This window comes from Lutra lutra, chromosome 4 (genome assembly GCF_902655055.1).
Source record: "Lutra lutra chromosome 4, mLutLut1.2, whole genome shotgun sequence".
Classification (NCBI taxonomy): Eukaryota; Metazoa; Chordata; class Mammalia; order Carnivora; family Mustelidae; genus Lutra; species Lutra lutra.
This window is the reverse complement of record NC_062281.1, coordinates 94,921,563-94,942,113: the sequence shown is the minus strand read 5'-3', so window position 1 is coordinate 94,942,113 and position 20,551 is coordinate 94,921,563. Positions and strand designations below refer to the sequence as shown.

The following is a 20,551-nucleotide window of genomic DNA, read 5'->3' as shown; positions in this document are numbered from 1 at the left end:
TCCTTAAGAGAAAAGGCTAATTTTTTTAACATTTTTTAGCTAATCTTAAAGGTGATCACCTTCTGATAATTTTTATTTGTCCACAAGTCCTTGTTTGATAATACAAAGTAAATGAGGTTATCACTGTATGTGCTGTAGCCACCTAGAGTACTTAGCAGAAAAAGGAGCAATCGTTTCGTGGTAATAAATCACCATAAAATTTAATTTAAGGGACTGGATTACCAAGCATGATGTAGGGAGAAAAACACCATGAGGGATCTGATCTGGTCATGTACAGAGTGTTAACAAAAACCGGAAAACTCAATCTCTTGGGGACAGCTTTTTGATTCTCAGATCAGCTATCCATCTCTCTTTGCCTGAGTCAGCACAGAGGCATAGCGTGCAAGTGTTCCCCCAAAAGCAGGAGCCAAAAGCCACCAATGGAGTGTGGGGGGAGGGGGGGAATGGATGACGTCATGAAGAAAAGAAATGTCTTTCCCAATTATTCTTACCTGTTTCTTCCAGAATCTCTGAATCCTTTAGCAAAAGGGTTTCGATCAATTTTTAATCTGGTGATCTGGAAACAAAGAACATAAATTATATTTATATTAACTGACTCCTTTTTGCATTGCTCCTGGAAAATTAACAGAAATCACTCTGTTGGTAACAGCTGTTGTTTTTATTTAGATTCTTTTAAGTCTGAGATTTGAATGGAAGTTGATATAGGACTTGGGCCTGGCACCCAGATGTCTGACCCACCTGACCCACTTCTCCCTAAAAACTGAGGTCTTCTCAGTATGTGACTGTAAACTCCCTTCTGCTCACATTTCTTACCCCAGAAAAGGTGATAAATCACTTGCCTAGACACACAAAGGCATGGAACTAGAAAACTGGGCAATGGTCAAGTCTGTGGTACATAACATACAGGAAGAACTTGAAAAGCCCTTGTTGGGTGAATGAGCGAGTAAGCGAGTGAGTGAATGATGAACAAATGGAACCAGTCAATCCAATCCAAAGGAATCAGAACCTTAGGCAACCTGCCTCAACCTGAAAGAACCATATAATTGACCGGACTTACCATCTCACTCTAGTTTTCCCTCCCTCCCCTCGAGATGGCTCCTTTAATGACCTAAAATGTTCTTGTAAAAGACACTGAAAGTAGCTACACTTTTCTCAATTTGCACCCAAAGGAAAATCTATAAACGGGGGACTCAGTGGGGCAGGCTACATCCAGTCTCCAAGGCTTACAAGCAAATCAGAAGACATGAATGACTATGTGACCCAGGCTGGATGGGTCCTTAGGAGCCATCTGGTTCAACCTCCACTCAGAGCATAAGCCCCTCTCTATCACATCTTATCTTAGCCCCTCAAACTCTTCAGCGAGGGTTGTACACACCACCCCCTTGCCCCCAGACTAGACCAAGCCTGACCAACAAATTCCACATGTGTTCTTACATTTCCACTTTCAGCCTTGGTCATGGGAGGCATTTTTGATATTTTTTTGTCTAAACCAGATGTTAATGACTCTCTAGCTTCAAGCAACAGAGACTTTGGGGTGGGGGTCAGGGAGCTCAGGGAAGGAGGAAAGGTGCTTTTAATGGAAGGTGATTGTAGGAAGAAGGGAATCTCATTATTAAAGACGACCTTCCCACTTCTGATCATTGCAGAGCTTATCACCGGGACAGCTGAAGTTATTTCTTACACTGTAAGTCTTTTCCAAGTCTCTCTTCCATCTCACTTTGTCAGAGTGGAATTTCCCAAAGCTGAAATTTTTAAAGGTCTTTAAAAGGCAATGTGAGATTCTGAGCAACAGACTCTGACTTGAAAGTACCAAAGTTAATTTTTGTTTCTCCTAAAACATTCCTTGTTTCTAGAATGGCACACTAATAATGCAGCACTAATAATGTAGCAAAAGCAATTTTACATCTATTTTATAGACCAGAGCAGGAGCCTGAAGCTTTGGCTCTCTAAAGTCTAGTGTCTGCCTTGTGAATATTGTATGGACTTTAAAGACTGTCACTGCTTTTCTGTTTTTGACTTAAAATCCGTTCTTTCTTCCTCCATAATCCACAGCAATAAACCGCACACCATATTTTCTTTTCAAGTTAGGGTTATAATATTTTATTTTCTCTTTCAAGTTGGCTTATCCTGTCCAGCTCATTTATGATAGCAGTTTCTGATAGATGATTGTGCTGCCATGTTTTGGGGGCCTCCACAGACCCCTGTAAATAAAATGACATTCTATTTCATGGCCCTGAGAAAAAAGGTTGAAAACCTGCTTCCCACAGCTCATTCTCTCTCAGGCCAAGAGGTCTACATGGAGATTTAATAGAAAAGTGCCACCAAATGTTAGGAAAAACAGCACCTCTATACTTGTTTCAAAGCTTTTAATGTGAGATTTAGAGAACTTTGTGTAGTTGCATACCCATTATTTATTTGTCAAGTACCTTTGTGTGCAAAGCAAGGTGACAGAAGGCAAAGGTGACAGTGATACACAGTCCATATATGGCTGTGGACTGTCTGGTGCCCGCCGCCCCAGAAGCTTATAATCTAGAAGAAAAAAGCAGATGAATAGACGCTAACACATAGACGCTAACACAAGATGGGAATTGGTAAGGTTTGCAATGAAGGCAAAAGAGAGCTTTAGAGGGAGCCGTGAGAGTCCCAAGTTGAAGAGCTCTGAGAGGTTTCACCTCAGAGACAGCACATGAGCCAGGCCTCGAAGGATGTATAGGACTTGAACGCAAAGTGCAAAAAGGGGAGAAAGGAACAAGGGAAGCATTTCATAAGACACGGCCTACAGAAGACAGAGCATGGAAGCAAAGAAGCATGACAGAATGAAGGGCACACGAGAAGCACCGAGAAGCCCAATTTGACCAGAGCGCCGGGTATGGGGAGAGAGGCAGCAAAAGAGAGCAAGAGAGGCTACCTGAGGCCGTATCTCAGAAAGCCTGTCTTGCCCTGATTAGGTGTCTGTATACCCTACAGGCAGAAGAGAGCAAGTTTAGCAATATAAACTGAACTATGACCCCAGCTGATGCTCACACTGACCACTTTGGTGAGGTCTACCCATCCTCTAGGTAACACAGACAAATAATTTGGAGGAATAAACCAATGTATTCTCAACCTCAATGATCCACAGTCCCACTGTTCCCATAGGAAGAGCCAGCCTGGCGGAATCCACTCTTCACGAGCATTTCATATAGCATAGAAAGGGAATGCAAATGACAGCTGGGCCACCAAGCCTGCTGTTCTGTGGAGGACAAGGATGTGACATGAGGTGGATTCTTTTCAACAGGAAAAAGAAGTAAGAGATCTTCCCCTTCCACCTCAGCAGAGTATGAAAAAAGAGGAAACAGACGAGAGAGAAGCAAGCCCGTGGACTTGCACGTGCCTTAGCTCCCTACTCAAACCGAAATCCAGGGGTGCAGGTGGGGAGCTTCAGAGGAAAACTGGCAGCCCCCTCCCCAACACACACACACATGCAGGGCCAGTCACATCAAAGTAAAAATGCCACCTGGTCTGAAGAATCAGGAAGAGGACAACTTAGCCTCTCCAGGCCTCCTATCGCCCTCTCTGTGGGGGAGTCAGGGACTTAGAGGTTCTCATATGCCATGACAGGGAAGGTAGGTGGACCTAACACAGAGGACTACAGCCTGGGCAGGAGCCCAACAGATGACCCAGCTGAGCCCCGAGGTGAGGCTGAGCCAGCCAGGGAGGGAGGCCCAGGAGGTCCAACTGAGGCAAAAATGCGATAGCACAAGTTCAGCAGTCTTCTTTCAATAGAGCACATCTACACAAGGGACCCAGAGTAGACATGATAGTCACCAGCAGAGCCCAGTGAGGCCCACAGCAAGGGACCCACAAGCCACCACGTGAGAACTCATAATCCCTGCGGCCTCTGCCCGGCGCACACACCACACATCTAGAGGCCATCTGGAGTAGTGTGGGAGACTCATTTAAATAGTCCATTTCCAATCCTACTCCATGGTTTATGTTTATCAACTAGACCCAAATATGGCTGCCAGTCTCCATCTCCCCACCTTCAACCAGAACACAGTCCTCCCTTCACTAAAACTGCTACATATAACTTCAGGACTAATCTCTCTTCTTCCACCCTTGTCCCTGTCCAGTCTACACAGCAACTCAAGTGATCTGTTAACATGTATGTAGACCACGTCATTCTTGTCAGTGGCTACCCCTCTACTCAAAACTCAACCCAAACTCCTTGGCTGGTCTTGCAGGGCCCCTGGCTAGCTCCTCACCCCCACCCACACTCCCCTATGCCTGGGCCACAAGCTCCTGTCAAGCTCGGCTGCTCTCAGAGCAGAAGTGCATCAAACTCAGGCCCCTCACACTCACTCTACCTCCAGTTTAAAAAAAAAAAAAAAGTTCTTTTCTAAGCTCTTCACAGAGCCAATGCTTCATCCTAGTCTCAGGCTAAATGTTGCCTCCTGAGAAAGCTCCTCCCTGATCATCCCTCCAAAATAGGATGCTTTCAGGTAAGAACCAGGCCTATTTCCTGGTTTTTCCATATTTTCCAAATTTTCCATATTTGATGAATATTTGTTCCATGAGTGAATGAGTGAGTGAGTGCATGACTGAATAATGTGGGAAAGAAGGATCACCAGTCGCAAAGCCGTAACAAGCCTTAGAGAATACAGACCAGACAACTCCCTCGATCCTATCTGCTTTCACTGCAGTACCACAGACAAAAGTCTCCAATGTCCTCCTGGGCAGAACAAGGTCTATTAATTACTGTCCGTGCAGCTAAAACTATTCTGCAGTGGTCATGTTCAAAACCTGCTCCAATGACAAGGAGGAGACATGGAAAGCACAGAGGTTGGGGAACATTTTTCTTCCCTGATTTGATTTCCATTATCCTGATTTGTACAGTCTGCATCATAGAAGACCGTAGCACACGAAGACATGGTTGCTGGCTTGCCACCTTTGGTTTTAATCATTTTCACTGACTTTTTGCCTGGAAACGTCCAGACAGTTAATAAATGAGGTACACCTCCCTGTGCACAGTGCAGACATAAATCACATAACCTACAAAAAAATGAAACTTCAATATCCTGCGTATGATTTTACAATACCAAGGCTGAAAAGGCCTTCCCTTTTTAACACTCTCTTATTCTTTTTTTTTTTTTTAAACCATATTGCTTTGAAAGGTGTTCATCAGGGAAGGGAAAAAAAAAACTCAGCCCATATGAAAAGTAAAAAATAAAAACCTCTGCACTGATTTGATTGGAAAGTTAGAGCACAACTGGCTCGATAGTTTAGGACATAATGAGTGGCTCAGAACTCCTATTGGATTTGCTTACACAAACCTGGCTGTGGTTTCAGACTTCCTATCTGGTTCGTGTAGCCAATTCTCATCAAGAAATAAGACTGTGTTACCTGAGGAGAACAGGGCTGTGTCTTTTTGAAATCTAGTTTCCTGTTTGGGAAAAAAAAAAAAAATCAAGGTTCAGCAGTCCTTTTCCCCTTAGAGAAAACAAAGACTGCTGCAATGGAAATTTCCTGCTAATCCCATGAGGACATGTTGGCGTCAGCTTCCTTCAAGAAAAAGCATACAGTGGAGTCACCTTTATTCCCACCTCTGCCACTTTATTCTCCACGATGAGAATCTGGGCATGGTGTACCTTCTTCGTCTCTGCCTCAGGCCTGCCAAATTGGCACTCCAAGAGCAAATAATAGTAATAATAACTTCAGTATGCTAGCAGCCCTGGGAGTCTATGGGTCAGTCAGCAAGGGCAGGAGGAAGGAACGGGAAGGGGGGGAAAGAAAAGCATAAAATACTTCATGAAAATAGAAACTCTTTCTTCACATTTCACGACTACTTATATCCAAAGAAGCAGGACCATGGCTATGTAAGGAAACTGGTAGTGGAGGTGTGTTGGCTAATTACTCATTCAGTCCTTTTCCAAGCACTGTGCTGTGCACCATGGCAGACACAAATGCCTTAGATTTACACAGATGGAAGGGTCCTTCTTAATTAGTGGTTTCTGGGCTTCAGAATGATTCTAATTCCCTCCCTCCAGGGAGGGAATTTGAGGGATCAACATTGATATTCCAGGTCTTTATCAAACAAAAAGAATTACATCTATCTAGGATCTCCTGCCACCATTATTTCATAAAATAAGTGACATTTTAGTATCAAAAAGGTTAAAAGGACAAAATAAGATACAGTCTATTTAAATGAATGCTTGCAGGTATAAACCGCCCCATCCTGCCTTTATCTTTCCCATCTTTTGGTGGACTATAAAAAAAATGTCTCCATAGACTGGCAGCTGAGAAGCAAACCACCGATTTGCAAATGAGGATTCGGAGGTGGAGGGATTAGTCAAAGGCTGTACAGTCTGTCCGGGGCAGACTGGGTCGAGAACCTGAGTCTCCTAACTCCCGACCTACTGTTTTCTACCACATCATACCGCGTTTTGAGAGCCACAGCGTTTGGTTCTCAAAAAACTCAACATGTTGAGAGGAAGACTGGTCATGCACACAGCTTAGAAGGTGACAGGATCAAGAGAGAGGTACAGTGCGCTAACAGTTCGATGAGGGAAAGCTCATTCACAGCTGAAAAATGCATGGAACGTGGTAAGGGAAAACATCAGGAAGGACTGTGTTTGTACTGAACCTGAAGAATAGAAGGAAGCTAGACAGATAAAGACAAGCAGAAGGGTCATTCCTGGAAGGACAACAGCACGAGCAAAAGCAAAGCTGCTACAAAGTGCAAACAAGAGTAAAACTCTAACTAGATTGCTGAACTCTTATGGATGTGTGATGACGACTCGTGGGAAATAAGCCTAGTAATGTAGCTGGGAACTAGCTACAGAGGACCTAACTGAAAGACTTGAGAACTTGGGCTCAAGATCTTGGGCCCTTCGGCACCAAAGAGCAGACAATTTTTGACAGAGGAAATGACGCGATCAGAACTGTGTTCTAGGAAGACCCATCCCTCAGTGAATATGTGATGGCTCATGAGACATTAACCACACAGTCCAGGTGACTCGGCTAGAAACTGTCACAACAGCCTAAAGTGGAGGGAGGGTAGGCCCAGAGCAAGGGCAGAAGCAATAAGATGAGAAAGAAGAAAATATTCCATCAGTAGAAGCAACAGAGTTTAGTAACAGACTGGATGTGTAGAGGGTCAGGTCTCCAGCCAGCCTCAGTGGCAAGATGGAAGCCAACAGGAAACAGGTTTTTAGTCTGTGGGGTTTTTTTTTATTTTTTATTTATTTTCAGCGTAACAGTATTCATTGTTTTTTGCACCACATCCAGTGCTCCATGCAATCGTGCCCTCTCCAATACCCACCACCTGGTTCCCCCAACCTCCCACCCCCCGCCCCTTCAAAACCCTCAGATTGTTTTTCAGAGTCCATAGGAAACAGGTTTAACAATGCAGAGGACTGGCAGGGTTGACAAAGGAATAGTATAGCTTGGAATATCTTGTTTACAAGCAACAAAACACCAAGCTCCCACCTTTCAAGTGTGGACTTGCCCCAACTCTATTGGTCTCAACTGTTGTGGGGGTAAAAAAGAGTTGACCCATAGGAACACTCGAATAATTTTTCAACTTTCAATAAAATAAAATTTTAATACTTGTGTGTGTTGAATGCCTCTGTTTGAAAACAACAAATTGTTCCCCACCCTCAACTAAAAACATGCAGGGGGAAAAAAAAAAAGAGGGAGAAATTAGGATTTCAGAGCTTAATAGAGAACTTAGAAAACAGAGGCTGACCCATCATTTTCTTGAAGAAGAAATCAAAACCCAGAAAGAAAATACCTTGTTCAGAATGACATAGATAGCTAGTAGTTCATTTAGGATGAAAACCCGAGTCTCCAAATGGCTAGCCCATTGCCTTTCTTTGGGAAGACTGGATAACATTCCACTTCAATTCCATTCCTCGCACTGTCCTTCCTTCACTGTGTTCCTGAACACAGTGTGTGACCCCCCTACCATTGACTTTTCCTCTTTACTCTCTCATGCCTCCTAACCATTCCCTTAAAAAGAAATCCATGAAGTAAATAATTTTGCCATAAAATAGTAATTGTTCTCATTCAAGACAGTTGAAGGAAATAAAAACACAGTAGTTAGGTGATCTAGCTCACAGAAGAGAATGGTTTATGCAACCTGCCATCTCCGAGACAAGTCTGAAAATGATTGCCGGGTAACAGGATACAGACCTCCAGACTCCTGGGAGAAAGACCTCAGGTTAGTTTGCTTTACTAGAAGACACTGTGTTGTATGAAAGCCCATCTACACAGCCAAAGGGAATGTTACATAATCCTGTTCCTTGATGTATCCAGGGACTGAAGACTTATTAAATGGGCAAAAGCTGTTATCTTGATGTCAAACAGGGCAGAACTGAATATGCGTGACTCATTTATTTTGGATGTCAGCACATCATGAATTCACCAACCTGACATGAGAACAGAAAGATCAAACCGGTTACCTATTGATTATAATACCTTAGAGAGACAATGCAGGTCCTCCAATTCCCAACAATCCACTTTCTCCTTAATAAGCAATTTATTCTGGAAAACTGACTCTACTCCCCAATCCCCTCCATGCCTGTGCAGACCCAGCCACTGACCAATGTAGGCTGACAACTAGTGATCAGATGCTGGGTTTGTGCCGGTGACTTTATGCCTATTCCTTCCTGTAGTTCTTGTCACTCACTCCATGAGGCTGGGACGTTTTCAGGCCAGGAAACACTGAGGAAGGGAATTAAGAAACTTGCTCAGGGGGGCCCCTGGGTGGCTCAGTGGGTTAAGCCTCTGCCTTCAGCTCAGGTCATGATCTCAGGGTTCTGGGATCAAGCCCCGCATCGGGCTCTCTGCTCTGCGGGGAGCCTGCTTCTCCTCTCTCTCTCTCTCTGCCTGCCTCTCTGCCTGCCTCTCTGCCTACTTGTGATCTCTGTCAAATAAATAAATAAAATCTTAAAAAAAAAAAAGAAACTTGCTCAGGGTCATATAGTTCTCCAGTGGAAAGGTCAGAAATCAAACCAGGTTGTTACCAAATCCCACGAATTTAATCATGGTGTCCCACCCCCAACAAACCACCACTGCCCCCACCCCAGTCCAGATGAAGACAAAAATATTTATACGAGTAGAATGTCCTCAGACATGGGAATGCTGTGAGAGGAGATAGAAGAAATGAGAGGGATTTCAGGCAGCCATGTTTTGTTCTTCTTTCACTGACATTGCCACGGTGAGTTGTGGCTTTTTAATCTCAGCTTGGGGGACGCCTGGGTGGCTCAGTTGGTTAAGCAGCTGCCTTCGGCTCAGGTCGTGATCCCAGCCTCCTGGGATGGAGTCCCACATCGGGCTCCTTGCTCAGCAGGGAGCCTGCTTCTCCCTCTGCCTCTGCCTGCCACTCTATCTGCCTGTGCTCACTCTCTCTGTCAAATAAATAAATAAAATCTTAAAAAAAAAAAAAGATTTAATCTCAGCTTGGGTGACAATACTGACCCTCATGGCCTCTACAACTGATGTGGGGAAGGCAGCAGAATGTTCATTCACTAGTGTTCTAGTTTGCCCTACAAACTAGATTCTAAAGTTGCAATATTTGTTGTCATATCTCTGCCTTCACGAGAAACTAATATTAAAATGGTGGCTGGGTGTCTTGGGAAAAAGTCCATCAGTTTTTCAAAGAACTTAGACTTGCACTCCTCCTCTCCTGAACCACAGTTAATCCCAAGGTTCCAGTCACTCCAAAAGGCATGTATGTGTTGCTGCACTATCTTGTTTCAGAGCTTGAAAAATCTTGATTATTAAAGATTCCTGTAAGGACCCTCCATGGCCTATGTATTTTACTACCTAAGGAGTTTGAGGGCACTCAAGAGTTTTTTTTTTTAAAGGGGCCAAAGCAAACTAAAACTCTTCCTCTACTTGGGTCAAATGTGGCAACCACAAGGAAAATCGGAAGTTGGGAATGACTTAGAGCAGCTGAGGGAGCCCAACAAGAGTATAGGACATGTCTATAGACTAAAGCGTTGTTGCATATCAAATTCCTCCGGAGGCAAAGAACATCTCAGGAGTCTTATGCAAATGTACTGTGAAAGACCAAAATGCTCTTTCTATGTGAACCAAAGTTTATATCACTCACCTTCACTTGCCTGGCACATAGTAAGCACTCAATAAATACTTAGTACATGAATATTTTTCCTCTATTTCTTTCTTTGTCAGAACACTAGCATAGTATCCGACACAAGTATTGTGGCAGAAGTTCATTTTGCTCCAAGCAGCCCCAAAATAAAAGCACACAGACTTTCAAGCAAAATAAATAAGCAAAAACTCTTGTTTTCAGAAAAGGATTCACTTCAGGATCCTATTAATTAGACAAACTGTCAAAAGATGAAATACTGTCTAATTTGGAAAAAAATGAGATTTATACGCAACTTTCCAGGAACTGCATAAAGTGAGATCACTTATAAATCCATCTACTCACGCTTCTCAAAAAAAGAACGATGTCTAGAATGCCCACAACAATTCCAGACGTGGTGTCTCTCTCCTTTTCTCCATATCCCACCTCCACGTAATTCCCCCATTAGTCTGGCCAACTCTTTTTTTTTATTAAAGACTTTATTTATTTCTTGAGAGAGAGAGAGCACACAAGCACACAAGCAGGGTGAGGGGGAAGGGAAAGGGCAGAGGGAGAAGCAGACTCCACTGAGCAGAGGGCCCGATGTGGAGCTCAATTCCAAGACCCCAAGATCACGACCTGAACCGAAGGCAGACACTTAACCGACTGAGCCCCCCAAGCACCCCAATCTTGGCCAATTCTTAGGTGTATCTCATCATCAGAGAAAGCAACAGCTCTTCCAGGAAAACTTCCCTTGTTCCCCAAAATTATTATTATCACTAAATTATTCCAGTTTTATCATTATGTATTTACGTGTCTTTCACTCACCTAAAACTCTCCTTTGCTTCTGGAGAAGTAAGTCCTAATCTGCTCAATTTCTCTACTGAAGTTGGACTATTGTAGGTTCTCAAGTTCTCTAACATTTATGGAATGAGTGAACATATTGCTGACATAAAAACACAGATGTTAGGGTGTGGCTGGTGATCACACAGAGGTAAATTTAGTCTGATAGTGTAAATGGAAGCAGTGGGTCTTCAATGGAGTTTGAGAGGCTAGATGACTTTGATGTAGCTGCTGCAGGGATACCCAGAAAACTGCAGAGAAGACGGAAGGAATGAATCAAACCTTGGTACTTGCAAAGGAATAGCAAATGATGAGGAACATTTGCCAGGATGCAGGACAGACCATGAATGAGGGTGCGAGTACAGAGAGACATGAAAATGACTCAGGAGAATCGGTCCTCCTGGTCAAAGATTTTGTCTTTGATCTAAATCTAGACTACAGCAGCTGCTACCAGGCATCACGGCCTTGTCATCGCCAACGTGATGTCTGCACAGCAAGCCTGGGCCCTCTCATTCCAGTTCCTCAGTATCCTGTCGAAGACCAAGGATTTCTTACTGAAGGCATGAATAAGCTCCTTTAAAAGCAGATACAGCAGGTTTCTCTCAAAGGCAGCCTCTTACCTGCTGGTTCTGGTAGGCTGTGACTGTGGTAAACACCGTCTCAGGGAAGTTGAATGTTTTCACTCCATCCCCAACAGGGACAGGTTTGGTGGGTGAAAGGTCGCTGCTGAAATCCTTGCGGATCACGTGAACTCGAGGCTGGTATTTGTGCATTGAGTGCAGAATGATCTGAAATGAGAAGGGCCACATGATGCCAGAGTGGCCCAAAGGTCCCCACACCTTTTCAAGCCCTCATGCAAATACAAATGCAGGAGAGAAGCATTATAGGAAGAACACAGATAGGGGGTGGGTGGCGGGGGAAGATGTATAAGAAACTGGAAGCCAGTCCTTACCTTGACTGGACAATACTAAACAACTGTCCCAATACCAGAAGACAACACTCCACTAAAAGGTCTCAGAAACTCTGCTATGGGACAGTGGCTCCTTCCTGTTTCAAAGTTTCATCACAGGCTCATGCTGTCTTTAAATTCTATAAGCTGTTATTTGCACTTTGTTACCTAATTTATGACCACTCGCTGTGAGAGTGAACGGTGTATGTGCATTCTCCCTTCCTTGGAAGAATGTCATTTCCTTAAAGATAAGAGCCACAGCTTTAGTGTTTCAATCTTCCTGTAGCCCCGAGTCTGGACCCTGGCATTCAGCAAAAGTTCTATGTATGTTGGGGCGCTTGGGTGGCTCAGTGGGTTAAGCCGCTGCCTTCAGCTCAGGTCATGATCTCAGGGTCCTGGGATCGAGCCCCATATTGGGCTCTCTGCTCAGCGGGGAGCCTGCTTCCCTCCCTCTCTCTGCCTGTCTCTCTGCCTGCTTGTGATCACTCTCTCTGTCAAATAAATAAAATCTTTAAAAAAAAAAAAAAAGTTCTATGTATGCCTTGCCACTAAAGATAAATTAATAAAATCAAGTGTTCTAATTATACCTGGACCTGTTCTTCTTTTAAAAATGCATAAATTTCTTTTAAAAATGCATAAATTTCTTGACAAATCAGCCTAAACTGTCACTTAGTTGTTTCTCTGAGTTTATCACCTTGTGAGTTATTGAGTGACTGTTGTCATTTCTTTCCCATTTTTTTAAAGATTTTATTCATTTATTTGACAGAGAGAGAGAGATCACAAGTAGGCAGAGAGGCAGGCAGAGAGAGAGAGGGGGAAGCAGACTCCCCGCTCAGCAGAGAGCCCGATGCGGGGCTCGACCCCAGGACCCTGAGATCATGACCTGAACTGAAGCAGAGGCCTAACCCACTGAGCCACCCAGGCGCCCCTCTTTCCCATTTTTAAGCTTGTCCTGTGTTTCTCTCTTCAAACTCTCCCCCAACTAGACTGTGGGTTCCTGGAACATGAGAACTCTTGTCTGATAAACACAACCTAATGTCCAGCAGACGTTTGCTCAATGTGAGATTTGTAATAAATGAAATTTCACCAGAGGGGGAAAAAAAACTTATAGGCCTACTTACTTAAAATGACTCCAAGTGGCACAGAGCTTCTTATTTTACCTGTTTGGAAAAGCCTAGGGCTAGTCAGTTCTAGAGCCAAAATGGGAGAAGAGGGAGATGGATGGGATTCTTTGACTCACATGTCCTTGATCATCCAACTCGTTGTTGGTCAGCTTGAGTTTGTCGAAACTGACCACCTGTCTCATCCAGGTGTCTCCAGAAGCTAGAGAATCAGGGTGTATATAAACTCTTGGAGGTACAGGGGAGTCCGCATTGCCAGCCACCATCCATTTGGAGCTGTGGTACACGTATCTGAGGCAGAGAGGGAGAGAGGAGAGATCAGAGACAGATATAGAGAGGGAATAGAGGCCCAGAAAGCCAGTAGAGATAGGAGTCGGGAGAGACAGAGAGATGACAAGATGGAAAACAGTAGGGATTAAACAGAGAATAAAAGAGAGAAAAGCAGTAGGGTAGAGGACCAGAGACAATCAGATGGAGATGAAAAAAAAAAAAAAAAAAACAGAGAAAGAGGTGGGGTGGGGGAGGGCAGCAAAGGGTTGTGGTTAATGATCAAAGCTGCAGCACTCACAAGGAAAACATTCTCACAGTCCTTTTTCTTTCTTCTCCTCTCCTTGCCTTGCACCCCTGTGTGCACACAGGCATCCTGAGCCCACGTGTCTAGTTATGGAAAAGGTATTTTACTGCAACCTTTCACCTCTCAAATGCAAACCATATAATCCGTGGGCCACTTGTTCAGGATTTGGTTCCTTATTAAAAACATCTTCCATATTGTCCTATAAAACACAGCCATGTGCAGAGACCCTCCAAGCCTCTCACTTATTAACCATTTCCTTACTGAGAATCTGAATTTTGAGGCATTTCTATGAAAACGGAGTGTCTCTGCCTCAGTGCAACCATTCCCAGAAACACTGCAGAGTCTTCCCAGTTAGTGTTTTAGTGTTTCTTTGAACCCAGTTTTGAATATCATCATCATCATGACTCTCCCACAAAGCCCCTGGAAATGAGATGTTGTTAGTAGCAAAGGAGGTCAGTTTTCCAGAGTTTGCCCATTGCCCTGTAGTTCTGAAGAGAGCGTTCTATGGATCTGGTATTTTCCTGCTTCTCACTTATAAAGGACCACACAGGACCTGGATGGTAGTGAACAGAGGCACACAGTCCAAATCACAAGATCCTCTAAAACAGACCTGAAACATCTCCTGTCTTAAGTCATGCATGCAGATCACTTCTCTCTTGGCCAGCTCTCTCCCTCTACTCTCCCTCTACTATTCGTCCTCATCTTTCCTATTCATTCATCTCTCCCCACCCACCTCATAAGTTCAGTGCCAAGTTTTCAAACATTTCAAAAATGAGCCATGATTCACTGCTCTGACTGACATCTCAAGAGACAGATTAAGCCTATGTGTAAGCCATCCAAGGGACATAGACATTGTGTTGGACTGTAATGACTTCGAAGGAAGGTTATTTAACAAACTTGCTCACAACCCATATTGATAAACAATAATTCTCCTTTCCTAAATGTTCTTCTTGAAATCTTACCCAATTCTCCTCTTCTTCCCCTCCATCATCCACAGCATGATTCATTAGATATCTGATTAAATATACTGTACTGGTCCACTTCTCCTTTGCCTCTCAAAAATAAATCATCTCAACTCGTTCAGCAATTTCATAAACCAAATCATTCAATATGTTAATCACTTTCAATGTTAAGTGAATTAATTTTAGACATAATATCCCTTTGATTTTTGCAACCCTGGCAGATACTATACAGTCCCACTCTGTCCAGAGACATAGGGAGGATTCCAGACAAAACCATTACTAAGTCCTGATTTCTAATCATGAGTGACTACTTCCTACATGGTGCTTTGCTACAGGCTACTGGCATATCCCCCCTCCTTGTTCCCTGTATAGTGCATCATACAGGGCACTGTAAAAATGGTTCATCTAATGAGTTTAAAGAACTGTCTTGGAATGCTGGTGATGTCTGCAATTCCAAACCCCAGAGTGATCATTACCTGTATCTTTTATTGTCCACAGGCACAATGTCCATTGCTATGTAATATTGCTGGTGTGGGTCCAGGCCAGTGATTTTCACTCTCATGGCAGGAAACATCCTCCTGTGAAGGGGAATAGGCAGTAAACTCAACAGTCAGAGGGAGAGAAGTCGCAGGAATAAAAACTTAGAGAGTTTCTTCTTATCAAGAACGCTAAGTACACCAAAGTCCAATGCCTCTAATTCCCAAGTCGGCTGCTTTTTTTTACTTTGGAAATTATTACTACAAAATATGCTAAGTATTCATTGCTGAAATAGCACCATTTCTTAAATTGACTTATTTTATGGTTCATACACTCAAAGAGCTCATATCATACCCTGATTTATATTATTAGTTAATCTTTAATGTGATTAGGTATCCACACACACATTTCCTATCAGACTATACCATTCTTGAAAATACTTACACTCTTACACTTCACATACTTGAATAACTTATGCTTTCATAAGCATAAGTCAAGTAGCTTATCACAGTCAAGTAGCTTATCAAAGTCAAGTAGCTACTTGACTTTCATAAGTCAAGTAGTTTATCACAGTTGATTACAGGTGATGATGAAATGTTTTCTGATTGATTGAGTCTATGTAAAAGTAATCTCTCCAGGAAAGAAGAAAAAAGGAAGAGGCTACCATTCCCCAAGCAAAGGGCCAACAAAGTTGAGGGTTTTTTACTATGTAAAACTGTAGGAAAATTTCTGCAAGTTCTCAGGCTGTCAACATGTGTCAGAAGGAGGACTCTGTGGAATAGGGAGCAAATACCAAATGAATTCTAGTGGCCTCTGGGCAGTACCTTGTTTCTACCACAATGGCTTGTTAAACTTGCCAAAGCAAGCGAGGTCAGGATATGGCACTTTACAACTACTCTCATAATTGAAGAGGAGGAGAGGGAGCAACCCAGACAAGTATTGAGTTTCAAGGGTCTAGAATAAAATTCTCCATTCTTCTTTAACCATAAGAAGGAAGAAAAACATCAAACTCTTTTGTATGTCATTCATTTAGGAGTCAGACATAAAAAGTGCTCAGTTCAAAAAAATGTGGATTGCCTGAATGTGCTTTAGGGTACTTGTACACAAAATGCTGCATTAAGCTTAACCATCTGGGGCCAGTTAGTTGAGCTGGGCAGAGCACGGTGCTAATGAGGTCAAGGTCACAGGCTTGATCCACATACAGCCTAATTGGCTTTGCTCCATTTCACGGCCATAGACCATACCCTGACCCCAGGCAGCCATCTTGCATATGTGCCCTAGTTGTTTACATGAGGGGCTTTCTGTGCTAGCCACACACTGCACTGCTCACCAGAAGCAATCAAAATGAAAGTGTCCTATGGTAGTAGGTCAGTGGCATCATAATCCTATTTGGGGGAAGGCACAAGAGGGACTACAGATCTTTATAGGAATGATGGCTAGTTCTTAAGTATTTACAAAGAATAATATACAACATTCCTTTCTTCCTACTTTATAACTTTTCAGAAGCTTCTATTGGTATATCATTCTGGATTTTCTACCTCTAGCTTCACAAGTTTAATTAGAAAGCCTTATATTTTAGTCTTATGGTGAGCTAATGAAATCCCATGATGGACTTCTCATAATCACTAAATCTAGCATTCACTATAGAGTAAGCAATTTGATCTATGTTAATCCTCTCCAAAAATTTGGGAATCTTGATGTATATACATTTACATTTAAACATTTAAACCTTCTCAATAATAATGATTTATGATTGCCTTATACTTATAAATGGTTGGAGAGGACCTTTCCAGGGATAGAAAGAAAGTCCTCTCACTTGCTACCTGAGGTAAGAAAATGTGGTTCCTCTCAGACATCTACAGAGGCTGTGTTACATTGCAAGAGATGAATGTCTTTTCTTCATGACTCCAAGAAAAAGGGTTAAGTGTTTCTAAATTCAATACCTGTTTTGTTTGGAACACCCACATAACCTTGAGTGGAAGAGCTACCAGTTTCTTACCAATACCCAAGTTCTAAATGAATGAGAGGTGCGACTTTGGAAAAGTTATTTAACCTTATCACCTAAGAAACAAAGAAAAGGGACTATATAATCTCTAAAGTGCCCTCTTGCTTTGAAATTCTATGACTACATTTGAATTCTCTTCCTAAAAATTTACCAAAAGTTGCTTTTTCTTTTTGCCAGTATTTTAGCACAGAATATCAAGTGAAGTCATAACACCCTAGGGAAAAATTAATCGTTCATATTCACAAAATGAGATCTGTTTGGTTTTAATTTTATGGTTAAATTTAGGCCAATTCTTATGTCTTCCAAACCCATTAATCCCTACAAGCACCTCTGTCCATGGTGCTGATTCTACAGATTATGTTGGTACATTCGAAGATTGAGGGCTCTGTAGCCTGCAGTAGTTCTGAATCAGAAGGATGACAGTTTAGGGAGTGAGAAGTAGATGGTGATGAAAATCTCAGCAGGAAAAAGGAACAGAGAGTCATGCAAAACTATGTAACTAAGAAAATAAAAATTGAGATTAAAATTGGAAAGGACATTATGAAGGAAGAGAAAGGAAGTGAAAAGGAAGAAACAGACTTGAGGAACTGGGAGGAGGTGAAAAAAAGTCAGAGAAGGGACACCTGGGTGGCTCAGTTGGTTAAGTGGCTGCCTTCACTCAGGTCATAATCCCAGCATCCTGGGATTGAGTCCCACATCCGGCTCCTTGCTCGGCAGGGAGCCTGCTTCTCCCTCTGTCTCTGGTCTGCCACTCTGTCTGCCTGTGCTTGCTCTCGCTCCTCTCTCTCTCTGACAAATAAATAAATAAAATCTTAAAAAAAAGAAAAGAAAAGAAAGAAAGAAAAGTCAGAGAAGAGAAGTCTTTCTTTGTATGTTCTTGAGTTGTTCCAGAATTTCTTGAGCAGAGTTACATGGAACAATGGCAAAGGCTGAGGCAATCCAATAAAGGAGAAATGAATAACATACCTAAACCTCAACAACAGGATATGACTAAAGAACAAAATTTAGGGGTGCCTGGGTGGCTCAGTGAGCCTCTGCCTTCAGCTCAGGTCATGATCTCAGGGTCCTGAGATCGAGCCCTGCATCGGGTTCTCTGCTCAGCAGGGAGCCTGCTTTCCCCTATCTCTGCCTGCCTCTCTGCTTACTTGTGACCTCTCTTTCTGTCAAATAAATAAAATCTTTTAAAAAAAACTTTATATGTTTGTTCTGGGAATATCTGGGTATATCTAGGTAGCTATCAACTGAATTTGTGAAGTAAGAGATGTGGAAATGAAAACACTGAAGTATTCATGAAACAAGGTCACAGGAGACCTGTGAAAAATGTATTTGGGGGAATTGAATTCATAGAAGTGCAAGGAACAAGGGAACGATATCAGAAATGATATTGACTGGAATACACAAAACCCCCTATAGTGAGTGAGAACCCAAAATTAAAAAACTGGAAAATCTCATAGGCAAAAAAGGTAATATTTTCCCCTCTCTCCAAATGAACCCCCTTGTCAAAAACTAAAAAGAATAAAAACTTTGTCCTAGAATTGCTGTTTCCGTCTAAATCATAAGATCTCAAAATGTAGACCAGAAGTAGACTGAAACCCAAGCAACAAGAAAGAGATGGTATTGGAAATAATTCCCCTTCAGAGTTGCTCCTCCTAAGAAGCCTTTTGCTGATTTTATTCACCACCAAAACTTAGAGAAGGAAGAAGGTTCCAAAGGAGAAATAAAATGAACAAGATTTCAGGTTCATTTTGACTTCATGTTTTTGTGATGTCTTATTATATTGGGAGCTTTCTCTACATGGATTCAAGTGCTCTTTTACTTTAAATGTCCATGTTCATGAAGATAGCTTATGACCAATCGGGTGGGTCTTTTTGGTCCCCATGACATAAGACTACGTAGATTGGCTTTGAAAATATGAAAACAGCATAACTGTTTTAACTTTAATTAACTATTCCTATATACTCAAAAGCTTAGTCCAAATTTATTTTTATTTAAACCATTTTCAGTTTTAATCCAAGGGGCAAAAACTACAACCATTTCTTAACAGTGTGGAATTTTAAACAGTTAAGACCATTGTTTTAGACCTAGACAGATTTGTGTGGAATTCTGAAGCTGCCCTTTATTATCCGTGACTTTAGTTAATTAGTTAATTTAGTTAATTAGTTAATTTAGTTAATTAACCTCTTTCAGCCTTTGCATCCTCATCCATGCATAGGATTATTATATCCTATCTTAGAGCATTCCTGTGATGTCTAAATGACATAATATATTTTGAGCATCCAGCACAAAACAGATGCCTAACCATGGAAAACTGAAAGATGCCAGTGAAGGAATGGCTTAATTAAAAGTGTTTATTTCAAGAGAAATTGTATTTTAAAAACTTTTATCATCCTACATAGTGATGCAACAGTTTCTACTGGGTTGCCATTAAAGTTTCATAATAATTTCAAGCCAACAATAAAACACATGGATCAGTAAGAAGGGCTCAGACATGTACCAAGCCCTATTCTTACCAAAACAAACAAATAAACAAACAACAAACCTCTTATAAAAACATCTGGCTGCTTTTAAAGATTTTATTTATTTGACAGACAGAGATCACAAGTAGGCAGAGAAGCAGGCAGAGAGAGAGGAGGAAGCAGGCTCCCCACCGAGCAGAGAGCCTGATGCGGGACTCGATCCCAGAACCCTGGGATCATGACCTGAGCCGAAGGCAGAGGCTTTAACTTACTGAGCTACCCAGGTGCCCCATCTGGCTGCTTTTAATGCTTTAGGAGATGCAAGCTGTTGTTTGGGGAGCAAGCTTTTTCTCTCAAAAAACACTGGATGGTGAAGTAACACTTGCTTTGGAAATCTACCATGTGGTCCTTATGTACCATCAATCTCCCATATGGGCTGATATACATTTGTAGGCAGAAAATGCCTGTGAGTGTAGAGGTGATTGAGACATTGGAATGGCCCTTGGAGGAAAACAGCAAAATCATAGTAAACTCAAGATCACTTTACCAAGATGTCCATATGCAGAAAAGTGAGCACAAGTAGCTCTGGGATCACCAATACTACCTACCACAAGTAAGTGAAAAGAAAAACATGTAACAGCTCCTACTTTTGGTCTCCATTCTCGGAATCTAGCCATCCAAAGGAACTTGTCCTTACCTGCCTGCTTTGGTGATGATCATCTCAGTTCCAATGTCATGGAACCTCTTCCAGAGGTCAGCGCATTGGAGCTCCACCTGAATCTCTTCCATGGAAGACATGGCAGCAGGCACAGGGCCTGCAGCACCAGAGCCCAAGTCAGGGTGAGTGTCAAAGGAGCAGGAAGTCCGCTCAGTGAGCACCTCAGAGTCTGAACCAGTGCTTTGCTCGGAATCTGCAAGATAAACAATTAAGTCTTAGGTGAGAAACTGCTGAGCCTCCCCGACCCCCACCACCCTGCTTTGGTGACTTAAAACTGGGAAGCTCCAGGGCACAGCATTCAGGGTATTTTATTATTTCTTTTATGGTTTGTTTTTGAGATTTACGACCATCTTTTAGGTTTTGCGTTCCCAACA

General features: G+C 42.4%; 1 protein-coding gene across 3 annotated transcripts in view; it reads right to left on the bottom strand.

Moving 5' to 3' along the window:
- Positions 1 to 20,551, bottom strand: part of TBX15 (T-box transcription factor 15) — a 104,030-nt gene that overhangs the window by 27,751 nt on the left and 55,728 nt on the right. For all 3 annotated transcript variants that reach the window (XM_047727489.1, XM_047727490.1, XM_047727491.1), the window contains exons 2-6: positions 20,157 to 20,370; positions 14,998 to 15,099; positions 13,105 to 13,276; positions 11,536 to 11,703; positions 492 to 556 (exon numbers count right to left, since the gene is read on the bottom strand). In XM_047727489.1, the coding sequence (XP_047583445.1) occupies positions 492 to 556; positions 11,536 to 11,703; positions 13,105 to 13,276; positions 14,998 to 15,099; positions 20,157 to 20,370 (721 nt within the window). The remainder of the gene's footprint in view (positions 1 to 491; positions 557 to 11,535; positions 11,704 to 13,104; positions 13,277 to 14,997; positions 15,100 to 20,156; positions 20,371 to 20,551) is intronic.